Genomic DNA, 19,885 nt, shown 5'->3' with positions numbered 1-19,885 from the left:
CAGGTCTCTACCACGGTGTTGTCCGGTCTGGGAGTTGTCCGTGTTTTCATCTTAGAACTTTAAACCTTTCACAGTGTGTTTTCAGCCTTTTTGGTCAACTAAAAATGTCTTAATCAGCGTTTGGTTGTACTTAGCACCACCCTCTTGTGTAACATCTGGTTGCAAAAAAACAAGATGGCGACGGCCAAAATGCCGAACTCGAGGCTTCAAAACGGCAATCAACCAACCAACGGGTGATGTCACGGAGACTACGTCTACTTCTTATATACAATCTATGATTAATACTGATAAAACTTTAACTTCCCTATCAGTATATAAAGTAATTCAAATGAGCTCCACCTGAACTTGCAACAATTTTAAAATGCTCCATATGTATTTATGCATCAGTAAGAACAATTCAATTATATTTGATACAACAATATAAAACTGACAGGCATCATTCTGCTGTTAAGTATTTTTACTTTCAATACTTTAAGTCATTTTTGCTGATAATACTGACTGTCCCTAAAGAGTAACTTCACACCAGGCTGAAAAGCAGTGTTTCGTCTCCTCTGTGGTTGGAAAGGTGTGATTGGTTCAGTTGGCAAGGAAAGGTGCGAAGTCAAACCACTGGAGGTCAACAAAGACAAGACTTTCAGGGGCTGTTAAGTTACTCCTTAAGTAAGATTTTGTATCGATGACTTTAACTTGTAGTGGAGTATTTTTACATTGAGGTATTCCTATTTTTACTCAAATAAAGGATCTGAGTACTCCACTTTTTATAAGTAAGAATGACGCAAACTTACACTAGAAACGTCTGAGGGTTATAAAAATAGAATATTGTGTGTAACTGAGCAGAGATTTAATTAAAATATAAATGTCTCTCACAATATTTAATAGGATTTCAAGCAGAGAAGGGCAGTGGGGAAGTGCTAACCACAAAAAAAGCATGCAAGTAAGAGTACTTCTTCTGTTCAGAAATACAGTAGAATTAACAATAATTAATGGGGTCAATAAAAGGAACATGTTCTCCTCTCTCCTCCCCGGTCTACACCTGTGCTCCGAGCGGAGCGCTCCACCGTCGTTGAATAACAGTTTTAGGTCTCCCTCGATGGATGCACATTTCCAACAAGCCACAGCGACACAGTCAGCCATCCTGCATGCCAAGTGTGTTTTTTAGAGACTGTGCACACCCCCTAAGCAGGCATAACTGTCGCATATGAGTTATCACACATCTGTCTGTGGGATACACGGTGCACCAGATGCTGCAGTTAATGGCACACCTAACCTCCCACCATGAGATGGTACACTAAAACCTTAGTGGAATTTTCCACTGCCAGTCTTCCTCAGCCACGGCCGCCGTTGTCCAGCGTTAGGAGAAGCCTGTAGGGGACAGTCCCCCAGACAGGATATTAATGGGGCCCTCCAACAGACGGAAGGCCTGACATCAGAGCCCTGTTTCATTGTCACCTTGCCTTGGAGGACGAGGAAAAACTTGCGAAGCTTATTAGCCGAATGGAGCTGTTTCTCCCTCGATCTTTGCCTCAACGCTTCATTAGACTGCCTTACATCAGAGGCCTGCTCCTCTCCCTGTATCCTCACCACATCGCCACACACACACACGCACACACACAGGCTACACGCACAGGGTGACATCTCCCACCTAATCAAGTAGTGGATTATCTTGTCCTGATAAATTGGAGCTTGTAGCACTTGAAAGGTCCCCGTGGAGGAGTGCCTCCTCCCCCTGACAGCTAGATGGAGCCCCCAGGGAGCAGGGAGAGAACATCGCCTGGTAATGATTTGTGGTAAATCGGACAAATGTTTTTGGAAAGACCTCTTTCAAGCAAAGGGGACGTGATGAATTTAAAGCTTGCGAAGAAATTCTAAAAAACCACGAGTCAAATTCAGACACGAGGGATAAAAATAAAGCATCTCTACGAGTGAAGTTATTACGAACTGATTAAATGGTCCAGAAGATTCGAGTGAAGTCGGATGCACGGCGTGTTTTGAATGCGCTCAGTGTTAATGAGTCAAGTTGGGAAGTATAAATAAGGTAGCAATGAGCTCACTCAGTCTACAAATGTGTTCCTCTGGGCCACTTGATACATACAGCGCACTAGTCTTGTGATTCCAACACTGTAGAGCAGGAGAAAAACAGACTCCTTAATTCCAGGACTGGGAATGACGTGACAGTTGTAGTGACATGATGTAACAATGCAACAGAGAGGAAGCAAATGCGCTGAGATGACAAGAGTCAACAGAGGTGTTGGGAGACTCTTAAAAGATAAATGTGCAACATAAAGCGACCAGGCTTCAAATATTCATATATACGACTGCACACTACGCCCAGCAGAGCATGTGCATTCACACGATGCCCTCATTTGAGATTCATCTTACAGCTTCACAGATCCCTATTTCCATTCTTGCATTGAGTTCTCTTCATAATCAACTCTGGAAAATGACCTGATTCGTTATTTCTCGCCAAGACTAACAACCTTCCATTACTTTGTCTTCCTCCTCCTCTGTTTATTTCCCCTCTCTGTGCAGGAGAACCCCTACATGTGTAATAATGAATGTGACGCCACCACAGAGGAACTCGCCCACCCTCCGGAGCTCATGTTTGACATCGAGGGCCGCAACCCCACGACCTTCTGGCAGTCCACGTCTTGGAAGAAGTACCCCAAGGCCCTCCTGGTCAACATCACGCTATCTTGGAACAAGACCATCGAGCTGACCGACGACATCGTCCTCACCTTTGAGTCCGGCCGGCCTGAGCAGATGGTGCTGGAAAAGTCGCTGGACTATGGCCGAAGCTGGCAGCCCTACCAGTTCTATGCCACCGACTGCTTGGACGCCTTCACCATGGAGCCCAAGACGGTGCAGGACCTGACTCAGCACACCCTGCTGGACATCATCTGCACTGAGGACTACTCGCGAGGTTACGTGTGGAAGTATGATAAAACGGTGCGCTTTGAGATCAAGGACCGCTTTGCGCTGTTTGCCGGGCCCCGGCTCCACAATATGGCTTCGCTTTACGGTCAGCTGGACACTACCAAGAACCTGCGGGACTTCTTCACCATCACAGACCTGAGAGTCCGCCTGCTCCGACCAGCAACGGGAGCTACGATGGTGGACGAGAACAACCTGTCCAGATACTTCTATGCCATCTCTGACATCAAAGTCCAGGGCAGGTAAGACCCGAATTCTTCTGCAAACATGTCATGTGCAAAGACACCTTCGGACCCCAAAAGTCCCAGGTGTGCATGTCAATTGGTTTTGGTAATTTGAATTCCAAATTGTTAAGTGAATTTGCATCAATCGACTAAAGTAGGACAAAGTGGGACATTTTTGCTCTGGGTTGTCCTGCCAGGTTAATCCAGCTGATTCCCCTGAAGGAACACGTTTAGGACTACCTCAGTGGTTTTTCTGTGGTTTTATTGCAGCAACAGTACAGCTACCCAATAGTGAAGAAAAATGTGTGCACCGCTACCATTCTTTCCAATAAGGCAGCGGATCCATAATGATGTGCGGAGTTCACCGGTTGTCAGCATGTCTTAATTAAGCGAGCTGCTCACGGCTTGCTGAAGCACTCCGTTTTGGACGCCAAATTCACTCAGCTGTCTATTCGCCCGTGGAAGACATCTGAGGTAGCATTTCAGCCGTCAGGTCACTGCACGCCGTAATTAGCGCTTGATTTACGGAATCCACAAGAGGGTCATATAACATGAAAACAAGACGCCATTAGGCCGTTAGAGGAAAAGGCCAACAAAAGCCTCCTTGGCGCTACCACAGGAGCCACTGGGGCATAAGACTTAAGTGGATCTGTTTTACACTGTGTGGTTTTTCAATTTAACAGATGTGAATATGGCTGTAGGGGTGAAGGGATGAAGATTTAATTACTCTTGTTTTGCTTTTCACACACGAGGAGGCTCGCAGTACAGTGGCGGAACGTCGCAACAATTTGAAGTTGGGGGAGATGACATGCTCAGTCACAGTCGCTCTACCCAATGTGGTTGTGTGAAAAAAAGAAGTTTTTCTCAGCTGAGGATTTAAATGTCTTTAGAGAGCACAGTTCTCATGCTACGCCGGTTATAGTCGCGCTGTAATAATATGTTTGCTGCTGTGACATTATTTACATTAACATTGTCAAACGCCTTCAAGCTATTTAATGAATCTCTAATTTGTTGATTTCCTTAATATGCCATTAAAATGGAGTAGAGCCACACCAGAGCACGCATAGCTCTGTAACCCGGGCAGGTACCCTTGAGCGCAATAACTATGATAATGAATGCCTCGCTCAGAAATTGAATTTTTGACTTTTCCCGTGATTGAGAAGGTCATTCAGCGAAAATAACTGGAGGGAATTTACTAACACAAAAGAGCTGGACGGGGCATCCATTCAACACTCGCTGGAATGAAAGGGGCTGTCACGAGCGCAGATTATTTATTCTATCTGACTAATCATGACCAAACTCATACATCCCTGTGGGGCTGTAGATTTGAGCAATGGCTGAGCGCCACCGCCGGGCCGCCGTCGTTTACCAGCCTGCTGCTTTTAGAGTGACGCTCGCCTGAGAAATGTCCCCCACTGTTTACCAAAGGTAACGCACAGTTCAGCCATAATGAGATACACTCTACACGGAGAGGCTTCACTCTTCTTTTCCCCACCAACCCCCCTTCCCATGGCGAATCACTGCTCAGCCCCTTTCTCCATGCGTCGTACGCGAGACATAAGCTCCTTAACCCCCGGAATACAGTTCTGTGAGACTCGGCGGGAGCGATTTTGCAGGGGCAGTGAGGTTGAAGCTGGCATATTTCACTGAGCTGGACTCGGCTGCCTTCCCCCCGGATCGGGAGCGAGAGGGGGAGCGGAGGGAAATACAGTAGGAGAGCTCGCAGATTTTCTGCCCTTGCCACAACAGTGTGAGAAACAAAGAAAGGAGCCTAAGCTCTTTGCCAAAGTAGGTCAACCTAGAAAAAAGATAGAAACGGAAAGGCAACTTCTGCAGAAGTAGACCTCTTTGCATCTGTAACATGCAGCTGAAGTTGTTCCAGGGAAGCCAGAGGTGTCACGCATGGACATTCGATTATGGTTGATTACGAGGGAGGGCCGCACCAAAGGCACTGGGGAGGAAAGAAATCGATGTAAAGAATTTCAAATCAAACGGAGCATGGAGCCGTGAGATGGATGTGAACAATGCATACTGCCCGGTGACTTAAATGAATTTGACACCCTCTCTGTTGTATTGTATCAGCGGGGCTAAATGGGTGTGTGGAGAGAGACAGTGGGTCGAGTTGGGAGGATTTTCTAATTATCTACTGTATGACTTTGGCATAATTGCTCTGTTTTTTTGACGTGCTTTACAGTAGCCACAGCCTGCAATTTGGTCAACTGTCTCCCCCCTCTCCGCTCGATCTCCCCCCCTCCTCTTCTGTGATCAATACGGTGTAATTAAAGCTGGAGAAGATTCAGGCTACTAAAGGATCTCTTTCTGGCTCTCGGTTTCTCTCGTTCGGCCTCTGTCCCCCCGCTCCCTGTCTCGCTCTGTTTCTCCTGTGCAGAGTAGACTTGTCTCTGAAGGGGCTCTGGGTCCTTGCCTTGAATTATATACGAAGACCTATCCCCATTCTATTCCTATAAATGTGGGATAAACAGCAGCTACATACCTGCGGAAAACACAAACCAAAGAATACACCTAAGAGTAAGAGCTGTAGGTGGCGCTACTTTTATGCAATGTCACCGTCGTGGTTTTTAATTGCCAAAATTTGCAATCCTTTTTATAGGCCAAAGATTTAAATAACTCTCCAATCTGGCAACAGACTTGTTCTATTAGTTCCAAACCTGTTTCTCCGCTGTCAGTGCATAAAGAATTATGTAAGCCCCATATCTTGAACTAAATTTCCAACTTGTTTCTACCCGTGTTTGCTTACAACAAAAAAGAAGATGGGGAAAGGAAAGTTTGTTTCACCAATTTACTCTCGCGCCTGTGGGAGTTGTGATTCCATTTCCAAAGCATATATGTGGCGCGGGGCATTATCAGGGAAGGTCAGAAACAACCTCAAGGGTTCACAGCCACTTTGACTGCAGGGGTAGACTGGAAATTCACTTGAAGGGGCGAATTGGTCATTAGATGCACCAACCTCTCTCTGGTCTGGATTCCCCATCAGCCTCATGGGAAGAGAATCCTGCTCAGTGACTGTGAATCCCCACGCTGACCGTGTAGCCCGCAACATCTCAGGATATTGCCGTGGACAACTCCCAGTCTGGTTTTAATTCTCCCCGGGTCTGCTATGGTTGAGCTCACATGCACTGTAACTTTTGCAATTTAAAAACTCTTGGAAAGATCATTTGGATGTTAAACAAAGTGAGGAGTGGGCTCAACTCATTGCATTTAGATTCAGTCTCTTGAAATGCTTTAATGTGCTACCAAAAATAGTTACCCAAACATTTTTCTTTTTATTAAATCATTGGCAACAGTCCACTACACACACAACATTTCTCAAACTTAAATCACTTGACAACACAATGCCAATGGCAGGAAATAGCATATTTGTACTCAGCTGATATCGGTGAATATGTAGAGACTGTCACAGTTGTGGTTGTAGGTTTTTTTTTTCATTGCACTCTGTCAAAACAACCCTTTAATGCAGATTCATTACTAATATTTTCTCCATAAAGCGGTTGCACAGCGCTTGGGCTTTATTCTCAAATTCATCATCAGGAGAACAGATTCTTCTGATTCTACGTAATTGGCTGTATAGATAAGTTCTACAGTCAAGAAGATTATTTCTTTCAGTGGGTTTGCAGTAAACAGATGTTTGCCACTGCTCATCTCTGCTTGAGGTTAGCCGCTCGAGGCTACATTAGCCACTACTACAACTAGGGCTGGGCATCGTTTAGAAAATGACGATGCCAGTAGCAATACCAGTACCCTTAAAAGTGACATTGATACCAATACAGTACTTCATTCGATACCCATCATGTGAATGGAAGCTGTGTGTGTGACCCATTGGCTTGCTAATTGCCGCCGTACTGCACGGCACTCATACAGCGGTTGATAGCGGCGTCCCCCGACCCACGGTTACGTGAGAAGTGAGCCCAATGGGAGTATGAGTCATAAGAGTGTCTGATCATAGTTTTCACTTCTGCCATGGTTATCTCCTCAACTGCAGTTGACAACTACAGAATTATAATATCTAACAACCAAAATCGTTTCAGATGGAGGTCCCTCCTGTAGCGAAATCTTATCAAATGGGGGTCCGTGAGCTAATCTGTATCAATTTAGGGGTACCGGACATGACAAAGGTTGAGAACCACCGCCTTAAAGGTATCAAGTACCGATACCCAGCCCAAACTATAACACACCTAAATCTACGACTGAGCTGTTAGCGGTCAAGTTGCATTATGTGTAATTTAGGTGACAGGTTTTTGACGAGGAAGAAGAATGCATGGAATGAAAAAGACTCTTCTAAGTTTACATTGACTTTTAATAAGCAACAAATGTGGACATTTCTACATATAAGCTAATCTGCTACTATGTGAAACCATTTGGATGTTACATCGAGGAAATTGTTTGGATTTTTAAAACACTGTCTGGTTTGAGAAACATTCTCAAAATGTATTAAATAATATCTCAAAATGTATAGAAATATGTACTATAAATGGTATGGAATCCATCTGTTGCAATCATATTGCTATGCCACCGCCCACAGAATGTAAATATGTCATCACACTTTAGTCATCATTGCCACTAGCAGTAGGTGATATGTTAACCTACCATCCCCCTCTCTCTATCCCCTAGTAGCAGAGCGAGAGAGAGCAGAGGCAGAGGGGTTGTTTAGTTGAATATGTTAGTCTAGCCTGCCTGGCTCATTGATCCTGTATCTGACTGAGGTTTGAGCAAGTTACAATCTATGGCCGGGACCACGGCTCTGAAACGTCGGCAGCCTGACTGTGCTGTGTATTGATGCATCCACAGCGCTGTCCGTGGTGCTGAAGTAGCAGACGGATATGTAATTGGGACTTTTTCTCTGGCCAAAAGAGTCATTCATGCAGCACATTATACATCATTGGGAATTAGATATCATTACTTAAAGGAATAGTTCAATAGAGAGTATTTATTCACTTACTTGCCGAGAGTCAGATGGGAGGATTGATACATCTCTCATGTTTGAGAGTGGTATTGATCTCCTCATCCGACCCTTGGCAAGAAAGCAAATAAGCATGTTTCCCCAAAACTATTTCCTTAAACACTCTCACTGCTCTGTTATATTAGTGTAGACTTATTCCAATCATATCCAAAAGTACCATAAAGCAAAGCTTTCGTCTGAGGAATACACAAATATAACAGATGTGAAAGATTAGACAGTTCCTCCCTCCCACGGCGCATGGGTCATACTATTGTGCATTCTAATTGGCGTGCAGTTCAGTGCATGTGTGCTTTGGATACAGCTGTTTCAACTACAGATCAGCAATTTGGTGAGTGATGGCTCTATCGGATCTCCCCTAAGGGAGGAACAAACAAGAAGTCAATCTGCTTTTTTCCCCTCTCCCTCTCCCTCTCCCTCCACAGTGCTTGGCTTGCTCTTCGGCCTGCCTGTAGTCGACAGATAATCTATTTGTGCTAATTTCATGTTTCTCCCTGCCCACTTCTCCCTTGAATAAGTCATTTCACTTGTCTACCCTCCTTAGTCTCTCTCTCTCTCTCTCTGTGCCACCTTAAGCATCTATTTACCTTCCGCTGTGCTCTGCATTTCCTTTTTTTTTAATCAGCAGTCTGCATTAGTCATTGTGTGGGAGAATGCCGCGTTTGTTGGACAGGGCCGAGCCGAGACGTCCGGATATCTTTGGACCATCTGTTAACATCCACGCCACATGTTGGCTTTATGGCAGTAATCAAATGACCCCACAGCCTTTTGTTAGACAAGCAAAAATGAGTTAAGTCAGGTATTAGAAACTTCAGATAGGCTATAAAAGTGTCTAATGCGTCTCTGTCATATTTACTGTAGAATGATGGGAGTGGAAGCGGAGCATCCAGGGATGACTCATGGTTGCCACTCAAAGGCCAGAGATGTAAAGTGGTTGTAATCATACACCCGATTCATTCTGCCCCCATTCATCAATCTGTCACTTTGCTGTCCACACTGACACTTTTTCCAAAAAACTCTTCCGGCTCATGCAAAGATGACATTGCCATTATTAGACCATTACGAACCAGACCACTCTGCGTACAGTTTTGTGCCATAAAGTAATGTCACTTTGTGCAGTAAAGCATTGCAGCAGATTGTCCATTAACGAATGTGAATGGGACGAATGTGTGATAATCAAATAGCATTTTACTGTCGTAGCTGATCGAGGTGGAGCTAGTTTTAACTTTTTACACAAATTAAACTTTATTTTTAACGTCACTTACATCACATACATGAAATACAACCTCTTCGTTTAACCAGTGGTCAACTCCGGGTCTGAAAAGTGAAGCCAATGTGGAATTGCCTTAAACTTGCATTCTTTCTAACAGCCAGCAGGGGGCGACTCCTCTGGTTGCAAAAAGAAGTCTGATTGTATAGAAGTCTATGAGAAAATGAGCCTACTTCTCACTTGATTTATTACCTCAGTAAACATTGTAAACATGAGTTTATGGTCTCAATCACTAGTTTCAAGTCTTCTTCAATACAGCATGATGTTCATTTAGTAAATTATGGTCCCATTTAGAGTCAAATAGACCATAAAGCAGGGGATGCTTTAGGGCGGGGCTACCTTGGAATTGACAGCTCGCTACCACGGCGTTGTCTGGTCTAGGTGTTGTGTTTTTTCAGTTCATGAAAGTTAATTATAACCTTTTTGCTTGCCTAAAAATGTCTTATTCAGTGTTCGGTTGTACTTAGCTCCAGCCTCTCGTGTTACTTCTGGTTGCAAATAACCACAATCCAAGATGGCGACGGCCAAAATTGACTAGGTGACTACGTCCACTTTTTATATACAATCACTTTACACATTTAGCCCATCCTAAGCATTTAGGAGCAGCGGGCTGACCTCGATGTCTAAAGTGTCACAAGATAAATATAGGAGGATGTGAGTAAAATAACTAGAGGCCATAGCTGTCAGATAAATTTAGTGAAGTGTAAAGTAAGATATTTCCATCAGAAAAGTAGTGGAGTAGAAGTATAGAATAGCATTAAATGGGAATCCTCAAGTAAAGTACCTCAAAAGTGCACGTCGTTTGTTTCCATCTGCTTTTTAGCACCCCCATCATGAAACATAGTTTCTTTATCACGTTTATTTTCACTTCATACTGTATTGTAGTGATACTTATTTACTTTGTGATTAGATAACAAACACACATTGTAAAAAATAAATTAAATCCTCTGACCCGCGCTTGCCTTCTCCCCTCCATGCTCTTGTTTATCCACCTTCTCACTTCAAAGTGTGCACAGAAATGTTTCTCTCTTTTATTTGTTTCTGCTGCGGTATGAGTCGGTTGGGTTTGAAGCTGTGAGCTGCCTTTCTACACGCGTGAGTCCGCCGGGAGAGGAAGCGTAGGATGTTTTATTAACTGGTGACCTCTAGTTTGCAACTGAAATACCATCACTCCTCTCATTGGAGGTTCGCGGTTACCTGTCGAGATTTTGTATCTTTGTTTTTGAAGATTTCATTCAGCTCTGAATTTTACTTGGACTCGGATTTACTTGGAACTATTGTAATTTTTTGACCTGTTATGAACCTTCAATTCACTTCTTGCATCTGTGATAGTTGTTCCTGACAGAGCTCAATCAGTCAGTCTCTGACTCAGAGGCTGCCAAGCAGTCCCAGCTGCCTCTATTCCCTTTTGTCTGCTTCTTCCTTCTTCCATCAACACCTACATCACCTGTCGCTCCTGACTTCCGTCCAGCCCATCTCTCCACCTCTCCACCTTTGATCCTCCTCCCTCGGATCGTCTCTAGCCGGCGCCCTCCCTGCTTGAGTCTGCCAGGTTGAGGAGCTCAAAAGAAATTTTTATCAGTTGGGGCAGAAACTTTCTACTCACCCTGTTCCTCTGGAAGTATGCTTGGGTGTTTGGACAACAGAGCGTTAGACAGTTTTGGGACCAACCTCCAGCTGCAGAGAAGCAGGGGCAAACATAAATCCTAATATGATGTATTAGTTCCATTTGTCCTTGTAGAGTTTTAACCAGTCTCAACACCTGCAGTCCCCTTTTTGTCCTCATGCAGCTCCTGCTGTGACCTCTCTCCTTTTGAAATTCTTAATGTAGATAATGAGAACAATAATGTGGAATTTGTTTCCAGCAGTTTACTTGTGTTGAGCGTTTACCAGTCACAATCATTTACTCAAGCATTTCCCCCGTCTAGAGGCAGCTGTAGTGGGTGTGTTCCTGTGTGAGGCGGTATTAATATAGAAGCTGGTCCGCCTGTCCAATTAATTGGATATTCCCAGCTGCAAAAACCTCCCCAAGCGGTACACATGTGAACCGTGAAGGTAAAAAAGAAAGACTATGGGGAGAGGGCGGATTTGAAAAATGCGATAGGCGGAGGCAGAATATGAGTTTCATGGCGTTGGCGGCAGCAGAGCGTAGTAGTGCGCCATATCTAGGGGCCACAGCTGCCTGTGCACACTCATCTGCATAAGGCTGCTGGCAATAATCGGGCCATCGCCGCCACGTCTGTGTCCTCTATGGCAGTGGACAAAAATGGGGCATATTCCTGGATGGTGGGACAAAAATATTCTGCGTGATGATGTTTTTCCTGTCAATCAGGCCTTGGTTCAGATGCTTAATTAGCTCTCATTAAGGAGAGGGGCCATATTTTTAGCAGTGCCAGCAGCGTTGCTCTGTGGATGGCAATGTGGGGCCTGTCAGCCTGTTGGTCCACCACTTTGGTCACTTTTCAATGGATTATCATAACATTTTGTACAGATATCCATGGAAAACTAATGACATTCCCTTCAGCGGCCAATTACCAAATGTTATCATGCTAACAGGCTGAATTGAAGTGGCCACGGTTAGCATTATACCTGCTCAACATCAGCATGTTAGCATCGTCATTGTGAGCATGTTAGTATGCTAATGTTAGGTACAGCAGTGCTTTGCGCTACATGCTAAGTACAGCCCAGATCTGCTAGCATGGCTGTAGACTGTAGATACTACAGTGGTGCAGGCTTATTACAACCATGTTCAACCACCATATGAATAGTGAGGGTAATATGAAGGTCTTTACGCAGCCATCCTTTGACAGGATTAGTCAATTAAAACAGGGCCAGCCCTAGGCATAGGCGGTATAGGCGAATGCTAGGGGTGGCCCAAATGAGGGGAGACATTTTTTTTCTAAATTCACAACTTTTACTATGTTTTACTTATACTATTTTAATACTATTATTTTGAAATATTACCCCAAAACCCAACAACAACATAACTACATAGCCTATTAAATAGGACCTATTTTTTCCTAAGGATTGGTGGTGGAATTAGCTGCGATGCAAGAGACACCAGCTATTTTGCCTAGGGAACCAAATTGGCACCAAAGAACAACATTTAGCAAAATCTACACTAACTTTATATGTAGAATAATTAGGGCTTTCAATTGATTCAAATATTTAATCGGGATTAATCGCATGATTGTCCAGGATTATTTGCAATTAATCGCACATTTTTTATCTGTTCAAAATGAACCTTAAAGGCAGATTTGTCAAGTATTTAATACTCTTATCAACATGGGAGTGGGCAAATATGCTGCTTTATACAAATGTGTATATATATATATATATATTTATTATTGTAAATCAATTACCAACACAAAACAATGACAAATATTGTCCAGAAACCCTCACAGGTACTGCATTTAGCATAAAAAATGTCTTGTTGAATTACAGTGATTTAATATCATATAAATAGCAGCACATGATTTCATGAAAGACGTTTGCCATGTACCTGCCAAAGCAGCTGACAGGTACATGGCAATTCATCTGAAATGTGCCACAGTATTCTGCAACCTGTTCGTATACTTTGAATTGAAATGCCTGTTTAAGATGTGATTTTCAAAGTGGTATGCCATTATCTGTGCACTTTTTGTTGTAACATACACAATAAAAATGGAGCTTAAGAAGTGAATCTCGTCTAACCCAAGGCGTAAACAGCACAGATAACGAAATTAATCAGGCGAGTTAAAGTAGGCATTTCATTTTCTTCACCGAGATAGTACCGCGTCTCACGGAGGAGCAATGAAATCAGGCACTTTTGTCGAATTTAGTTGAAAATCAATATGCTATTTCTAAGTACTGCAATCCTTTTAATTTGGAGAAAACTCACACGGGGTTCCCACTCATTATTAAAAGATGCACATGCATTAAAGAGATAAAAGTCCCATAGAGCACCAATTGAGATTCATTTCATATCTCACATATCGATAACTACAATGTGGACAGAAACGTGGAATAATGGGAAAAACGTATATCCATACCTCCCTGGTCTTTGTGAAAGAAAACAAGTGTTCTGGGTGTTGCTGCAGTTATGAGAAAAAATGTGTTTTGTTGCAGCAAATAAAAACGTTATTCTCATCGTTCAAGGCCATCTGTCTGAGCAGCACATTGTATTTACCCTGCGTGCCTTTAGAAGGTGAATATGAGTGCGAGTGCTAAGGTGGACTTCTGAGTCCCAGACTATTCCCATGTATAAACTACCTTTTTTCCAAGCGCAGATCCTTCTGGCTGCCTTTTTTAAAATCTCCTCTGTCTTTCCCCACGCTGACTACCACTCTCACATACAAATGGCAGGATGAAAGAAGGATGGATTTTGACTGCTTAGTCTCTGTTTGCTGAATTGCTCCTTTTCCAAAGACAATCCAGCTTAAACCTATTGTACTGTACTTTCATAAGTCCCGTGATATTTCATTTTTTTAATATTCATAATACAAAAAGCGGAGTATTTGCTTTGAGCTGTTTCCCCGTCTGAATGAAGTTGCTGTATGCATTGATAAAGGAGACGCCTATAGAAACCCCTGAAGGCGTACAGTGGTTTATGTGAGGAAAGGCAACCAGGTGACATTGGCAGGCTTTGCTTTTGATATAGTGCTATAAAATACCCTTATTTCTTATAACAGCAGTATTAAGTACTTCTCAAAGCCTAAAATTAACAGCTATTTAAACCATCACAATTTTATAAAAAAAAATTCAAATACAGCTGGTAATGCTTGTAATAAAGTCTTTACATTTTTTTAATTTTTGTTTGATATTTTCAGGGGGAGAATCAGATAAAAGAAACATTCAGTGTCATTTGTAAGTAATACAAATAACATTACTGTAAAATTATTAATTATAGTATTAAATATGACATGAAAAAAGCACTATGACATTATCACAAAAGGTTGCACTAAATGATATAGAAATGTGCATTTTTGTTAAAAGCTTAGTAAAGGAAAACCTGTAGCCTTTACTTGTAAACGAATAAAAGCAATTTTTATATTCTGTGATTCTTACCAAACGTCTAACAAACATGTTGTTACTCAAAAGATTTGCAAAGCCAATTTTTTATATCTATGTTTGCAAGCTCATAGTGTTTCACATGTAGACTTTGTATATAGATGGACGACTCGTCTCCACTTCCTCCCACTGTACAAAGGTGAAGCCAAAATATCCCGGAGCTGCCATCTTTAGATTTTGACGTCATTTGGAGCCAGAGTCTGCACAGTAGTGATCGGAGGGCTGGAGCTGCAATGTCGAGATCCCGCCCACGAACCCACCCTAGCCGAGCACAGCTGCAGCTTGCTAGTGTGAGCCACCTAGCTGCTACATTAGCACCACGGTAGCTGTTTGGCTAGAAAGACACAACAATTAACCATAACATCCCTATAACTACATTTATGATCAAATGGACTCATGCTCTATTACACAGACTGGCGACGGTTATGGAAAGTTAAAGTTGTATCTCACTCAGAGCAGCTGTCAATCTTGACGTCTCAGCCCCTTTTTATAGCATCAAATAACTAATGAAAACCAAACTTATCAGACAAATGAACACTTGAACATACATCAGCTTGATAAGAACTACCTAAAATGACAGAAACCATCTTTGGAAAATATATATATGACCTGTACTTTGACTTTTCAGTTTGGCCATGTCACGTCCACTAACATGGAGGGGACGGGATTTATGACCTATACTGCAGCCATCCACCAGGGGGCAATCCAGATGTTTTGGCTTCACTTTTTGGAAGCTGTCATGTCGTATATACAGTCTGTGGTTTCTCGTCATTGCCTTTGTCAGCGCATTGCTATGCTTCTTCGGACCATTACCGCCACCAACTATTGTTCGGCGGAATAGCGCGACACCGTTTATCATAACACACTTAATGGCAACCCGCTCATAAAAACCACAGGGTCCACTCAAAAAGAGGATTTTATGGTGCCGTCTCTTACTAGAAACAGCTCATGTCGGTATTTCACAGTGACGATCAAGATGAAAGACAAATCCTTGCCACAGTGTAAATGGCACAGGACAGCTCAGTTGTGAGATAAAATCAAGTACACGGAGAGCTTTATGTACAAATGAAATCCAGTGATGAGCCGCCATGTCGCTGACATTGAACCCCGCAGAAGGTGTACAAGCCAATCCCGTGCTATTTATCACAGGCCAGAGGAATCGACCGAGTCCAAAGATATGAGGAGCAAAGCTACAAGTGAGAATGAAGATTTTATCAGCGGAGCAGAGGACAGGAGGCGCGTCGCCTCGACAAATCCCTCTCCCCGTTCTCAGGGATGAAGCAACATTCATTTCTCACCTCAGAAGCCGGAGTTTACTCTTCGACTTGATACACTTGTTTTCTCATGGAGTGCTGCATTGCTGATAATACACATCTTATATTTTGCGCATTGATTTCTCTCCCGATGGGTTTAACATTATTAGCGGCAGTGCAGACAACAGATTGGAATTATGTCGTGGACTGGAAGACTGCACTGCCGATGCGTCTCGCATGACGAGACAAGTCACGCTTCACTGGTATATATGGGCTGTGGTGGCATTGTATACAGTATTTCCACAACTAAGGCTAGTGTGTGTGTGTAAATGGGCTGTCTCTGTGTGTGTGTGCATATCCTCCAGGCAATATCCATCCCATATTTGTTCCATAAATCCGAATCTAGTTCAGCAAGAATTCAATCTAAAATCCCCCCACACACACATATAAAGATAACGCAGGCAGCATCTTTGATTCCTGTCATGATCCATACATTAATACCCCCATACAAACCAAATGATTAATTACAAACTGTTTACCATGGAGTTGCTTTAAAATCATGACAATCTCAGAGGATACAATGAACCACTTTCCAATCTGATTTCTCATAAAGCCTTTTTATCTCCAAGTTAGGGTGGCCAATTCTCCTCTATTGTGCAAGAAAGGGGTCTCGGACGCCGAAAGCAGCCATATCGGAGGCATTTCCTCTTCCTCGCTGTCGACAGAGCACATTCAACATTCATGTGGTGACCCATTTCATTAATGGAGAGGCCTTTTTGCGACGTGTCTTCCCCCCCATCTTTGTCGGCTACTGCCGCCCTCATAATGGGCCCTCCTGTCAGGGTTTCATGACTAATCCCCTCATTGACCTCTCCTTCACTCGCAGCCACCACCACCACACTGATGATTTGGTAACTGGTAGAGAGTGGGGGAGATGTTGGCAACACTCGCAGAGTCAATGCCATCTGGAAAAAACATAAAACACTCCACTCAGAAACACTTTAAACATGCTTCTATTTTTAACTCATTATGTATTGTGAGCTTGTGAATACGGTTATATCAGTGGAATATTTTCATCTGAAAAGTTACAGTACATTTTTAAAACAATCTACCAATTCAGATTGAGATATGATTTTAGGTGTGATAAATACAGAGATGAGTGGGAGCCTCCACAGTGCCAATGTTTCTCCAAATTATACACTGTTAAATGTTATTTTTCCATTGACCCTTCCACCATCTGCCATCAGCTCATTGTTTGGGTTTTGAGGCCTGCAAATTCACTGTTTTGGTTCACCATTATTGTTCTCATAGTGTTGTTTTCAGCCGCAGCAGGCAGTTGTTTTCTGTGAAAAAGCTCTTAAAACTCCACTGTAGGCTTCCTGCCCAGCACCAAAGAGCACACAGACAAAGCTGGCAGCTAGCTGGTGAACATAGTGGAGCGTTTAGTTGCTAAAGAGACCAATATTTTCCTCAGACATCTGAGGTCGAAAAACAGAGCTAAAAGGAGAGTGAACATTGGACTTACATCCCCCAGGTGGCCAGAGACACGACTCCAAATGAATGCTAATATTGCTCTGTAACTGCTGGATGTGTAAATACACAACTGCCTGCTAACAAGTTCCCCCAAATAAGCGGCCAGAAAAGATCTAAAAAAAGAATCCCTTGCCATTCCGCCCTCTTTTCCGCTGAGAACATGATGATAGAAGTATATGATGTCCATTCCCATGCTCACTTACAGTATGTCTTATAAGTTGTTGCAGCAATTTAACCATTTTTAACCACTCAATAATTGATATAAATTGTCAAAAATCCCTCGAAAATACCACATTAAGACACCAAGACCTTGAGGAACATCATAGAATAAGCCATGCTGTGATTTGGTTTGAAAAACTTTTAAATTGCATTTTTCGGTGATTGGATGGCGAGCACTTCTGTTGAGTAAGCTGCTCATTGTTAATCTAGCTGGGAAAGCCATCCATCCTCTGAATGCTCTAAGTCTCTAGTTTGTGGCTGTAAAGTTTCATGAGGCTGTGATTATCCTAGAGGTCACCACAGGTCATTTTATACATTGAGGTCAAATTTAAAAAACTATATGTAATGGCTACTATGGGTAACATCATCACACATGCAATTGGACTCATTAAATCCACATGAGTCTCAGATTTCCTTTCATACCCCATTTATGTAATTTTCAGAGTGTTTAGGGACCCAAGTATGCAGACATATTCAAACATATCATTTTTAGAATAGGAGAAAATAACATATTTGTAATGCATTCACATAACACAATTTTTTTTTACCCCAAACTGCATGTGCTCATCATAAAGTGGGCATGTCTGTAAAGGGGAGACTCGTGGGTACCCATAGAACCCATTTTCATTCACATATCTTGAGGTCAGAGGTCAAGGGACCCACGTACCTCACCAAAATTTAGCGTAACTCTGTAGTGTTATTTAGTGTTCTTCCCGACATGCTAGCGTGGTTGATACCGATGGATTCCTTAGGTTTCCATAGTTTTATATGATACCAGTATCTTCACTTCAGCTTGAAAATTGAGCCCACTGCAAACTCTGAAAGAATAGGGGATGGGCGTGCCAGCAGGCCGTCTGAGTTTTAAGGGGTTAACCAAGTATGTACATAACCATATTTTATTTGCCATAAACACAATCTTTCCCTAACCATATCATTTTTATGATATCTACAAGTTAGATCTTGTAGAAAGCAAGAATTTAACATCTTGGCATTGGATGTAAAAAAAAGAAAGAAAGAAAGAGAGAAAGAAAATCGTTGTTGTGGAAAATAATCTAGGATTTTGCCGAATCATATAATATTGGCATTCTTGTCTGGCATTAGGGTTGTCTGTTTTGTGCCATAAAGCAATCTCTTTCCTTGCAATAAAGTAATAGAGTAGGTTAAAAAGGCCATAAAAAGATGACATGAGTTCTTATCTATGATCACATAACGGTACTTGTGTCTAAAATGACTTATCGATGTGATAATAACATATGTAAGACCTGATAACTCATGTGCTAATGAACTCAAAACGTCAAGGGTACTTGAAAGGCTCACCTTGACCGAAGGGAAAGAAAGTGGTGATGAGTTGTAAAGTAGTACATAATCAAAAATGCCAAAAGGAGTTGGCCACCCTCTCATGAGTCAGACATCCCACTGAGCTAGCCATATCGGCATGGGTGACATTAGAAGAGAGCTACGTCAGTGAAGAAAACACCATATGGCAGTATTTCCCCCTCATAAACTGAAGCAGATATTTCTAACAGAGGGAGAAGTGTTGACAGCGTCATCATACTGTTCCTGTTTGTCTAATTTGCCTCGTGTGCACACACACGGTGACGGCGCCGACGTGTTAAGATCCCCAAACCTCCCCAAGCGAGATATTTGATTCTGATCTGAAGACGACGGGGAGTGATGAATAAAAACTGCTTGATAATGGGATCATTGAGTCATGAAAAGCGATTCTGAGCGAGTTATCTTTTGGGGAGGCCAATGAATGCAGACGCTCATTATGTATGGCCATCCGACGGTGCTTTAGCCTTCAAGCAGAACAGCAGCATACAATAGAGCTGCACCTGACAAAGGACGGGAAAATAACAATCAAACAAAGAAAAAGTGCTGTACTGAATTTTCCAGACCTTTGCTCTCTTAGCAAAGTAATGTAAGTTACTGGAGCACGATGGCTCCGTGGTGATGTTGGGTGGTGATGACTGAGATGATGGTGATTATGATGCTAGATGATGGTGATTGGAGGTCTAAGCAAAAAATCATAGGTTTGACTCACTAAGTGGTCAACAAACTATCACAAGAGCCGCATATATTAACGTCACTGCTGGTTTTGTAGTATTAACTGACACTGCTGTACAGCAGGTGAGTTCATTTGAATGTACAGACAATAAATAAGAACTTATGGGCTATTTCAAGTTATTATACTTAAGATTTGGTTAATTTGGCACCAGTGGTTAATGGTGGTAAAATAGGACTCCCAGAGTTTCGTCATTATGGGACGAATCCACACAAATTATGTGCAATGTCACTCTTGTCTTCTGAATCTCAGTGACTTACTGTAATCAAAGAATACAGTAAATGCATGTTGCATTTTCTGTGAATCCCTGGTGCATGTGCACGCCATTTGAATCCAGCATGTGAATGGCGGACTCCGCCACTGAAA

The 19,885-nt window shown here is 42.6% G+C and overlaps 1 protein-coding gene across 5 annotated transcripts in view; it reads left to right on the top strand.

Moving 5' to 3' along the window:
- The window catches only part of ntng1a (netrin g1a), a 327,372-nt gene that overhangs the window by 259,350 nt on the left and 48,137 nt on the right, over positions 1-19,885 (top strand). For all 5 annotated transcript variants that reach the window (XM_074621569.1, XM_074621568.1, XM_074621565.1 and 2 more), the window contains one exon: positions 2,530-3,173. In XM_074621569.1, coding sequence (XP_074477670.1) covers positions 2,530-3,173 — 644 coding nt within the window. The remainder of the gene's footprint in view (positions 1-2,529; positions 3,174-19,885) is intronic.

This window comes from Sebastes fasciatus, chromosome 21, assembly GCF_043250625.1.
Source record: "Sebastes fasciatus isolate fSebFas1 chromosome 21, fSebFas1.pri, whole genome shotgun sequence".
NCBI classification, from domain to species: domain Eukaryota; kingdom Metazoa; phylum Chordata; class Actinopteri; order Perciformes; family Sebastidae; genus Sebastes; species Sebastes fasciatus.
This window is presented reverse-complemented; position numbering and strand designations above follow the sequence as displayed.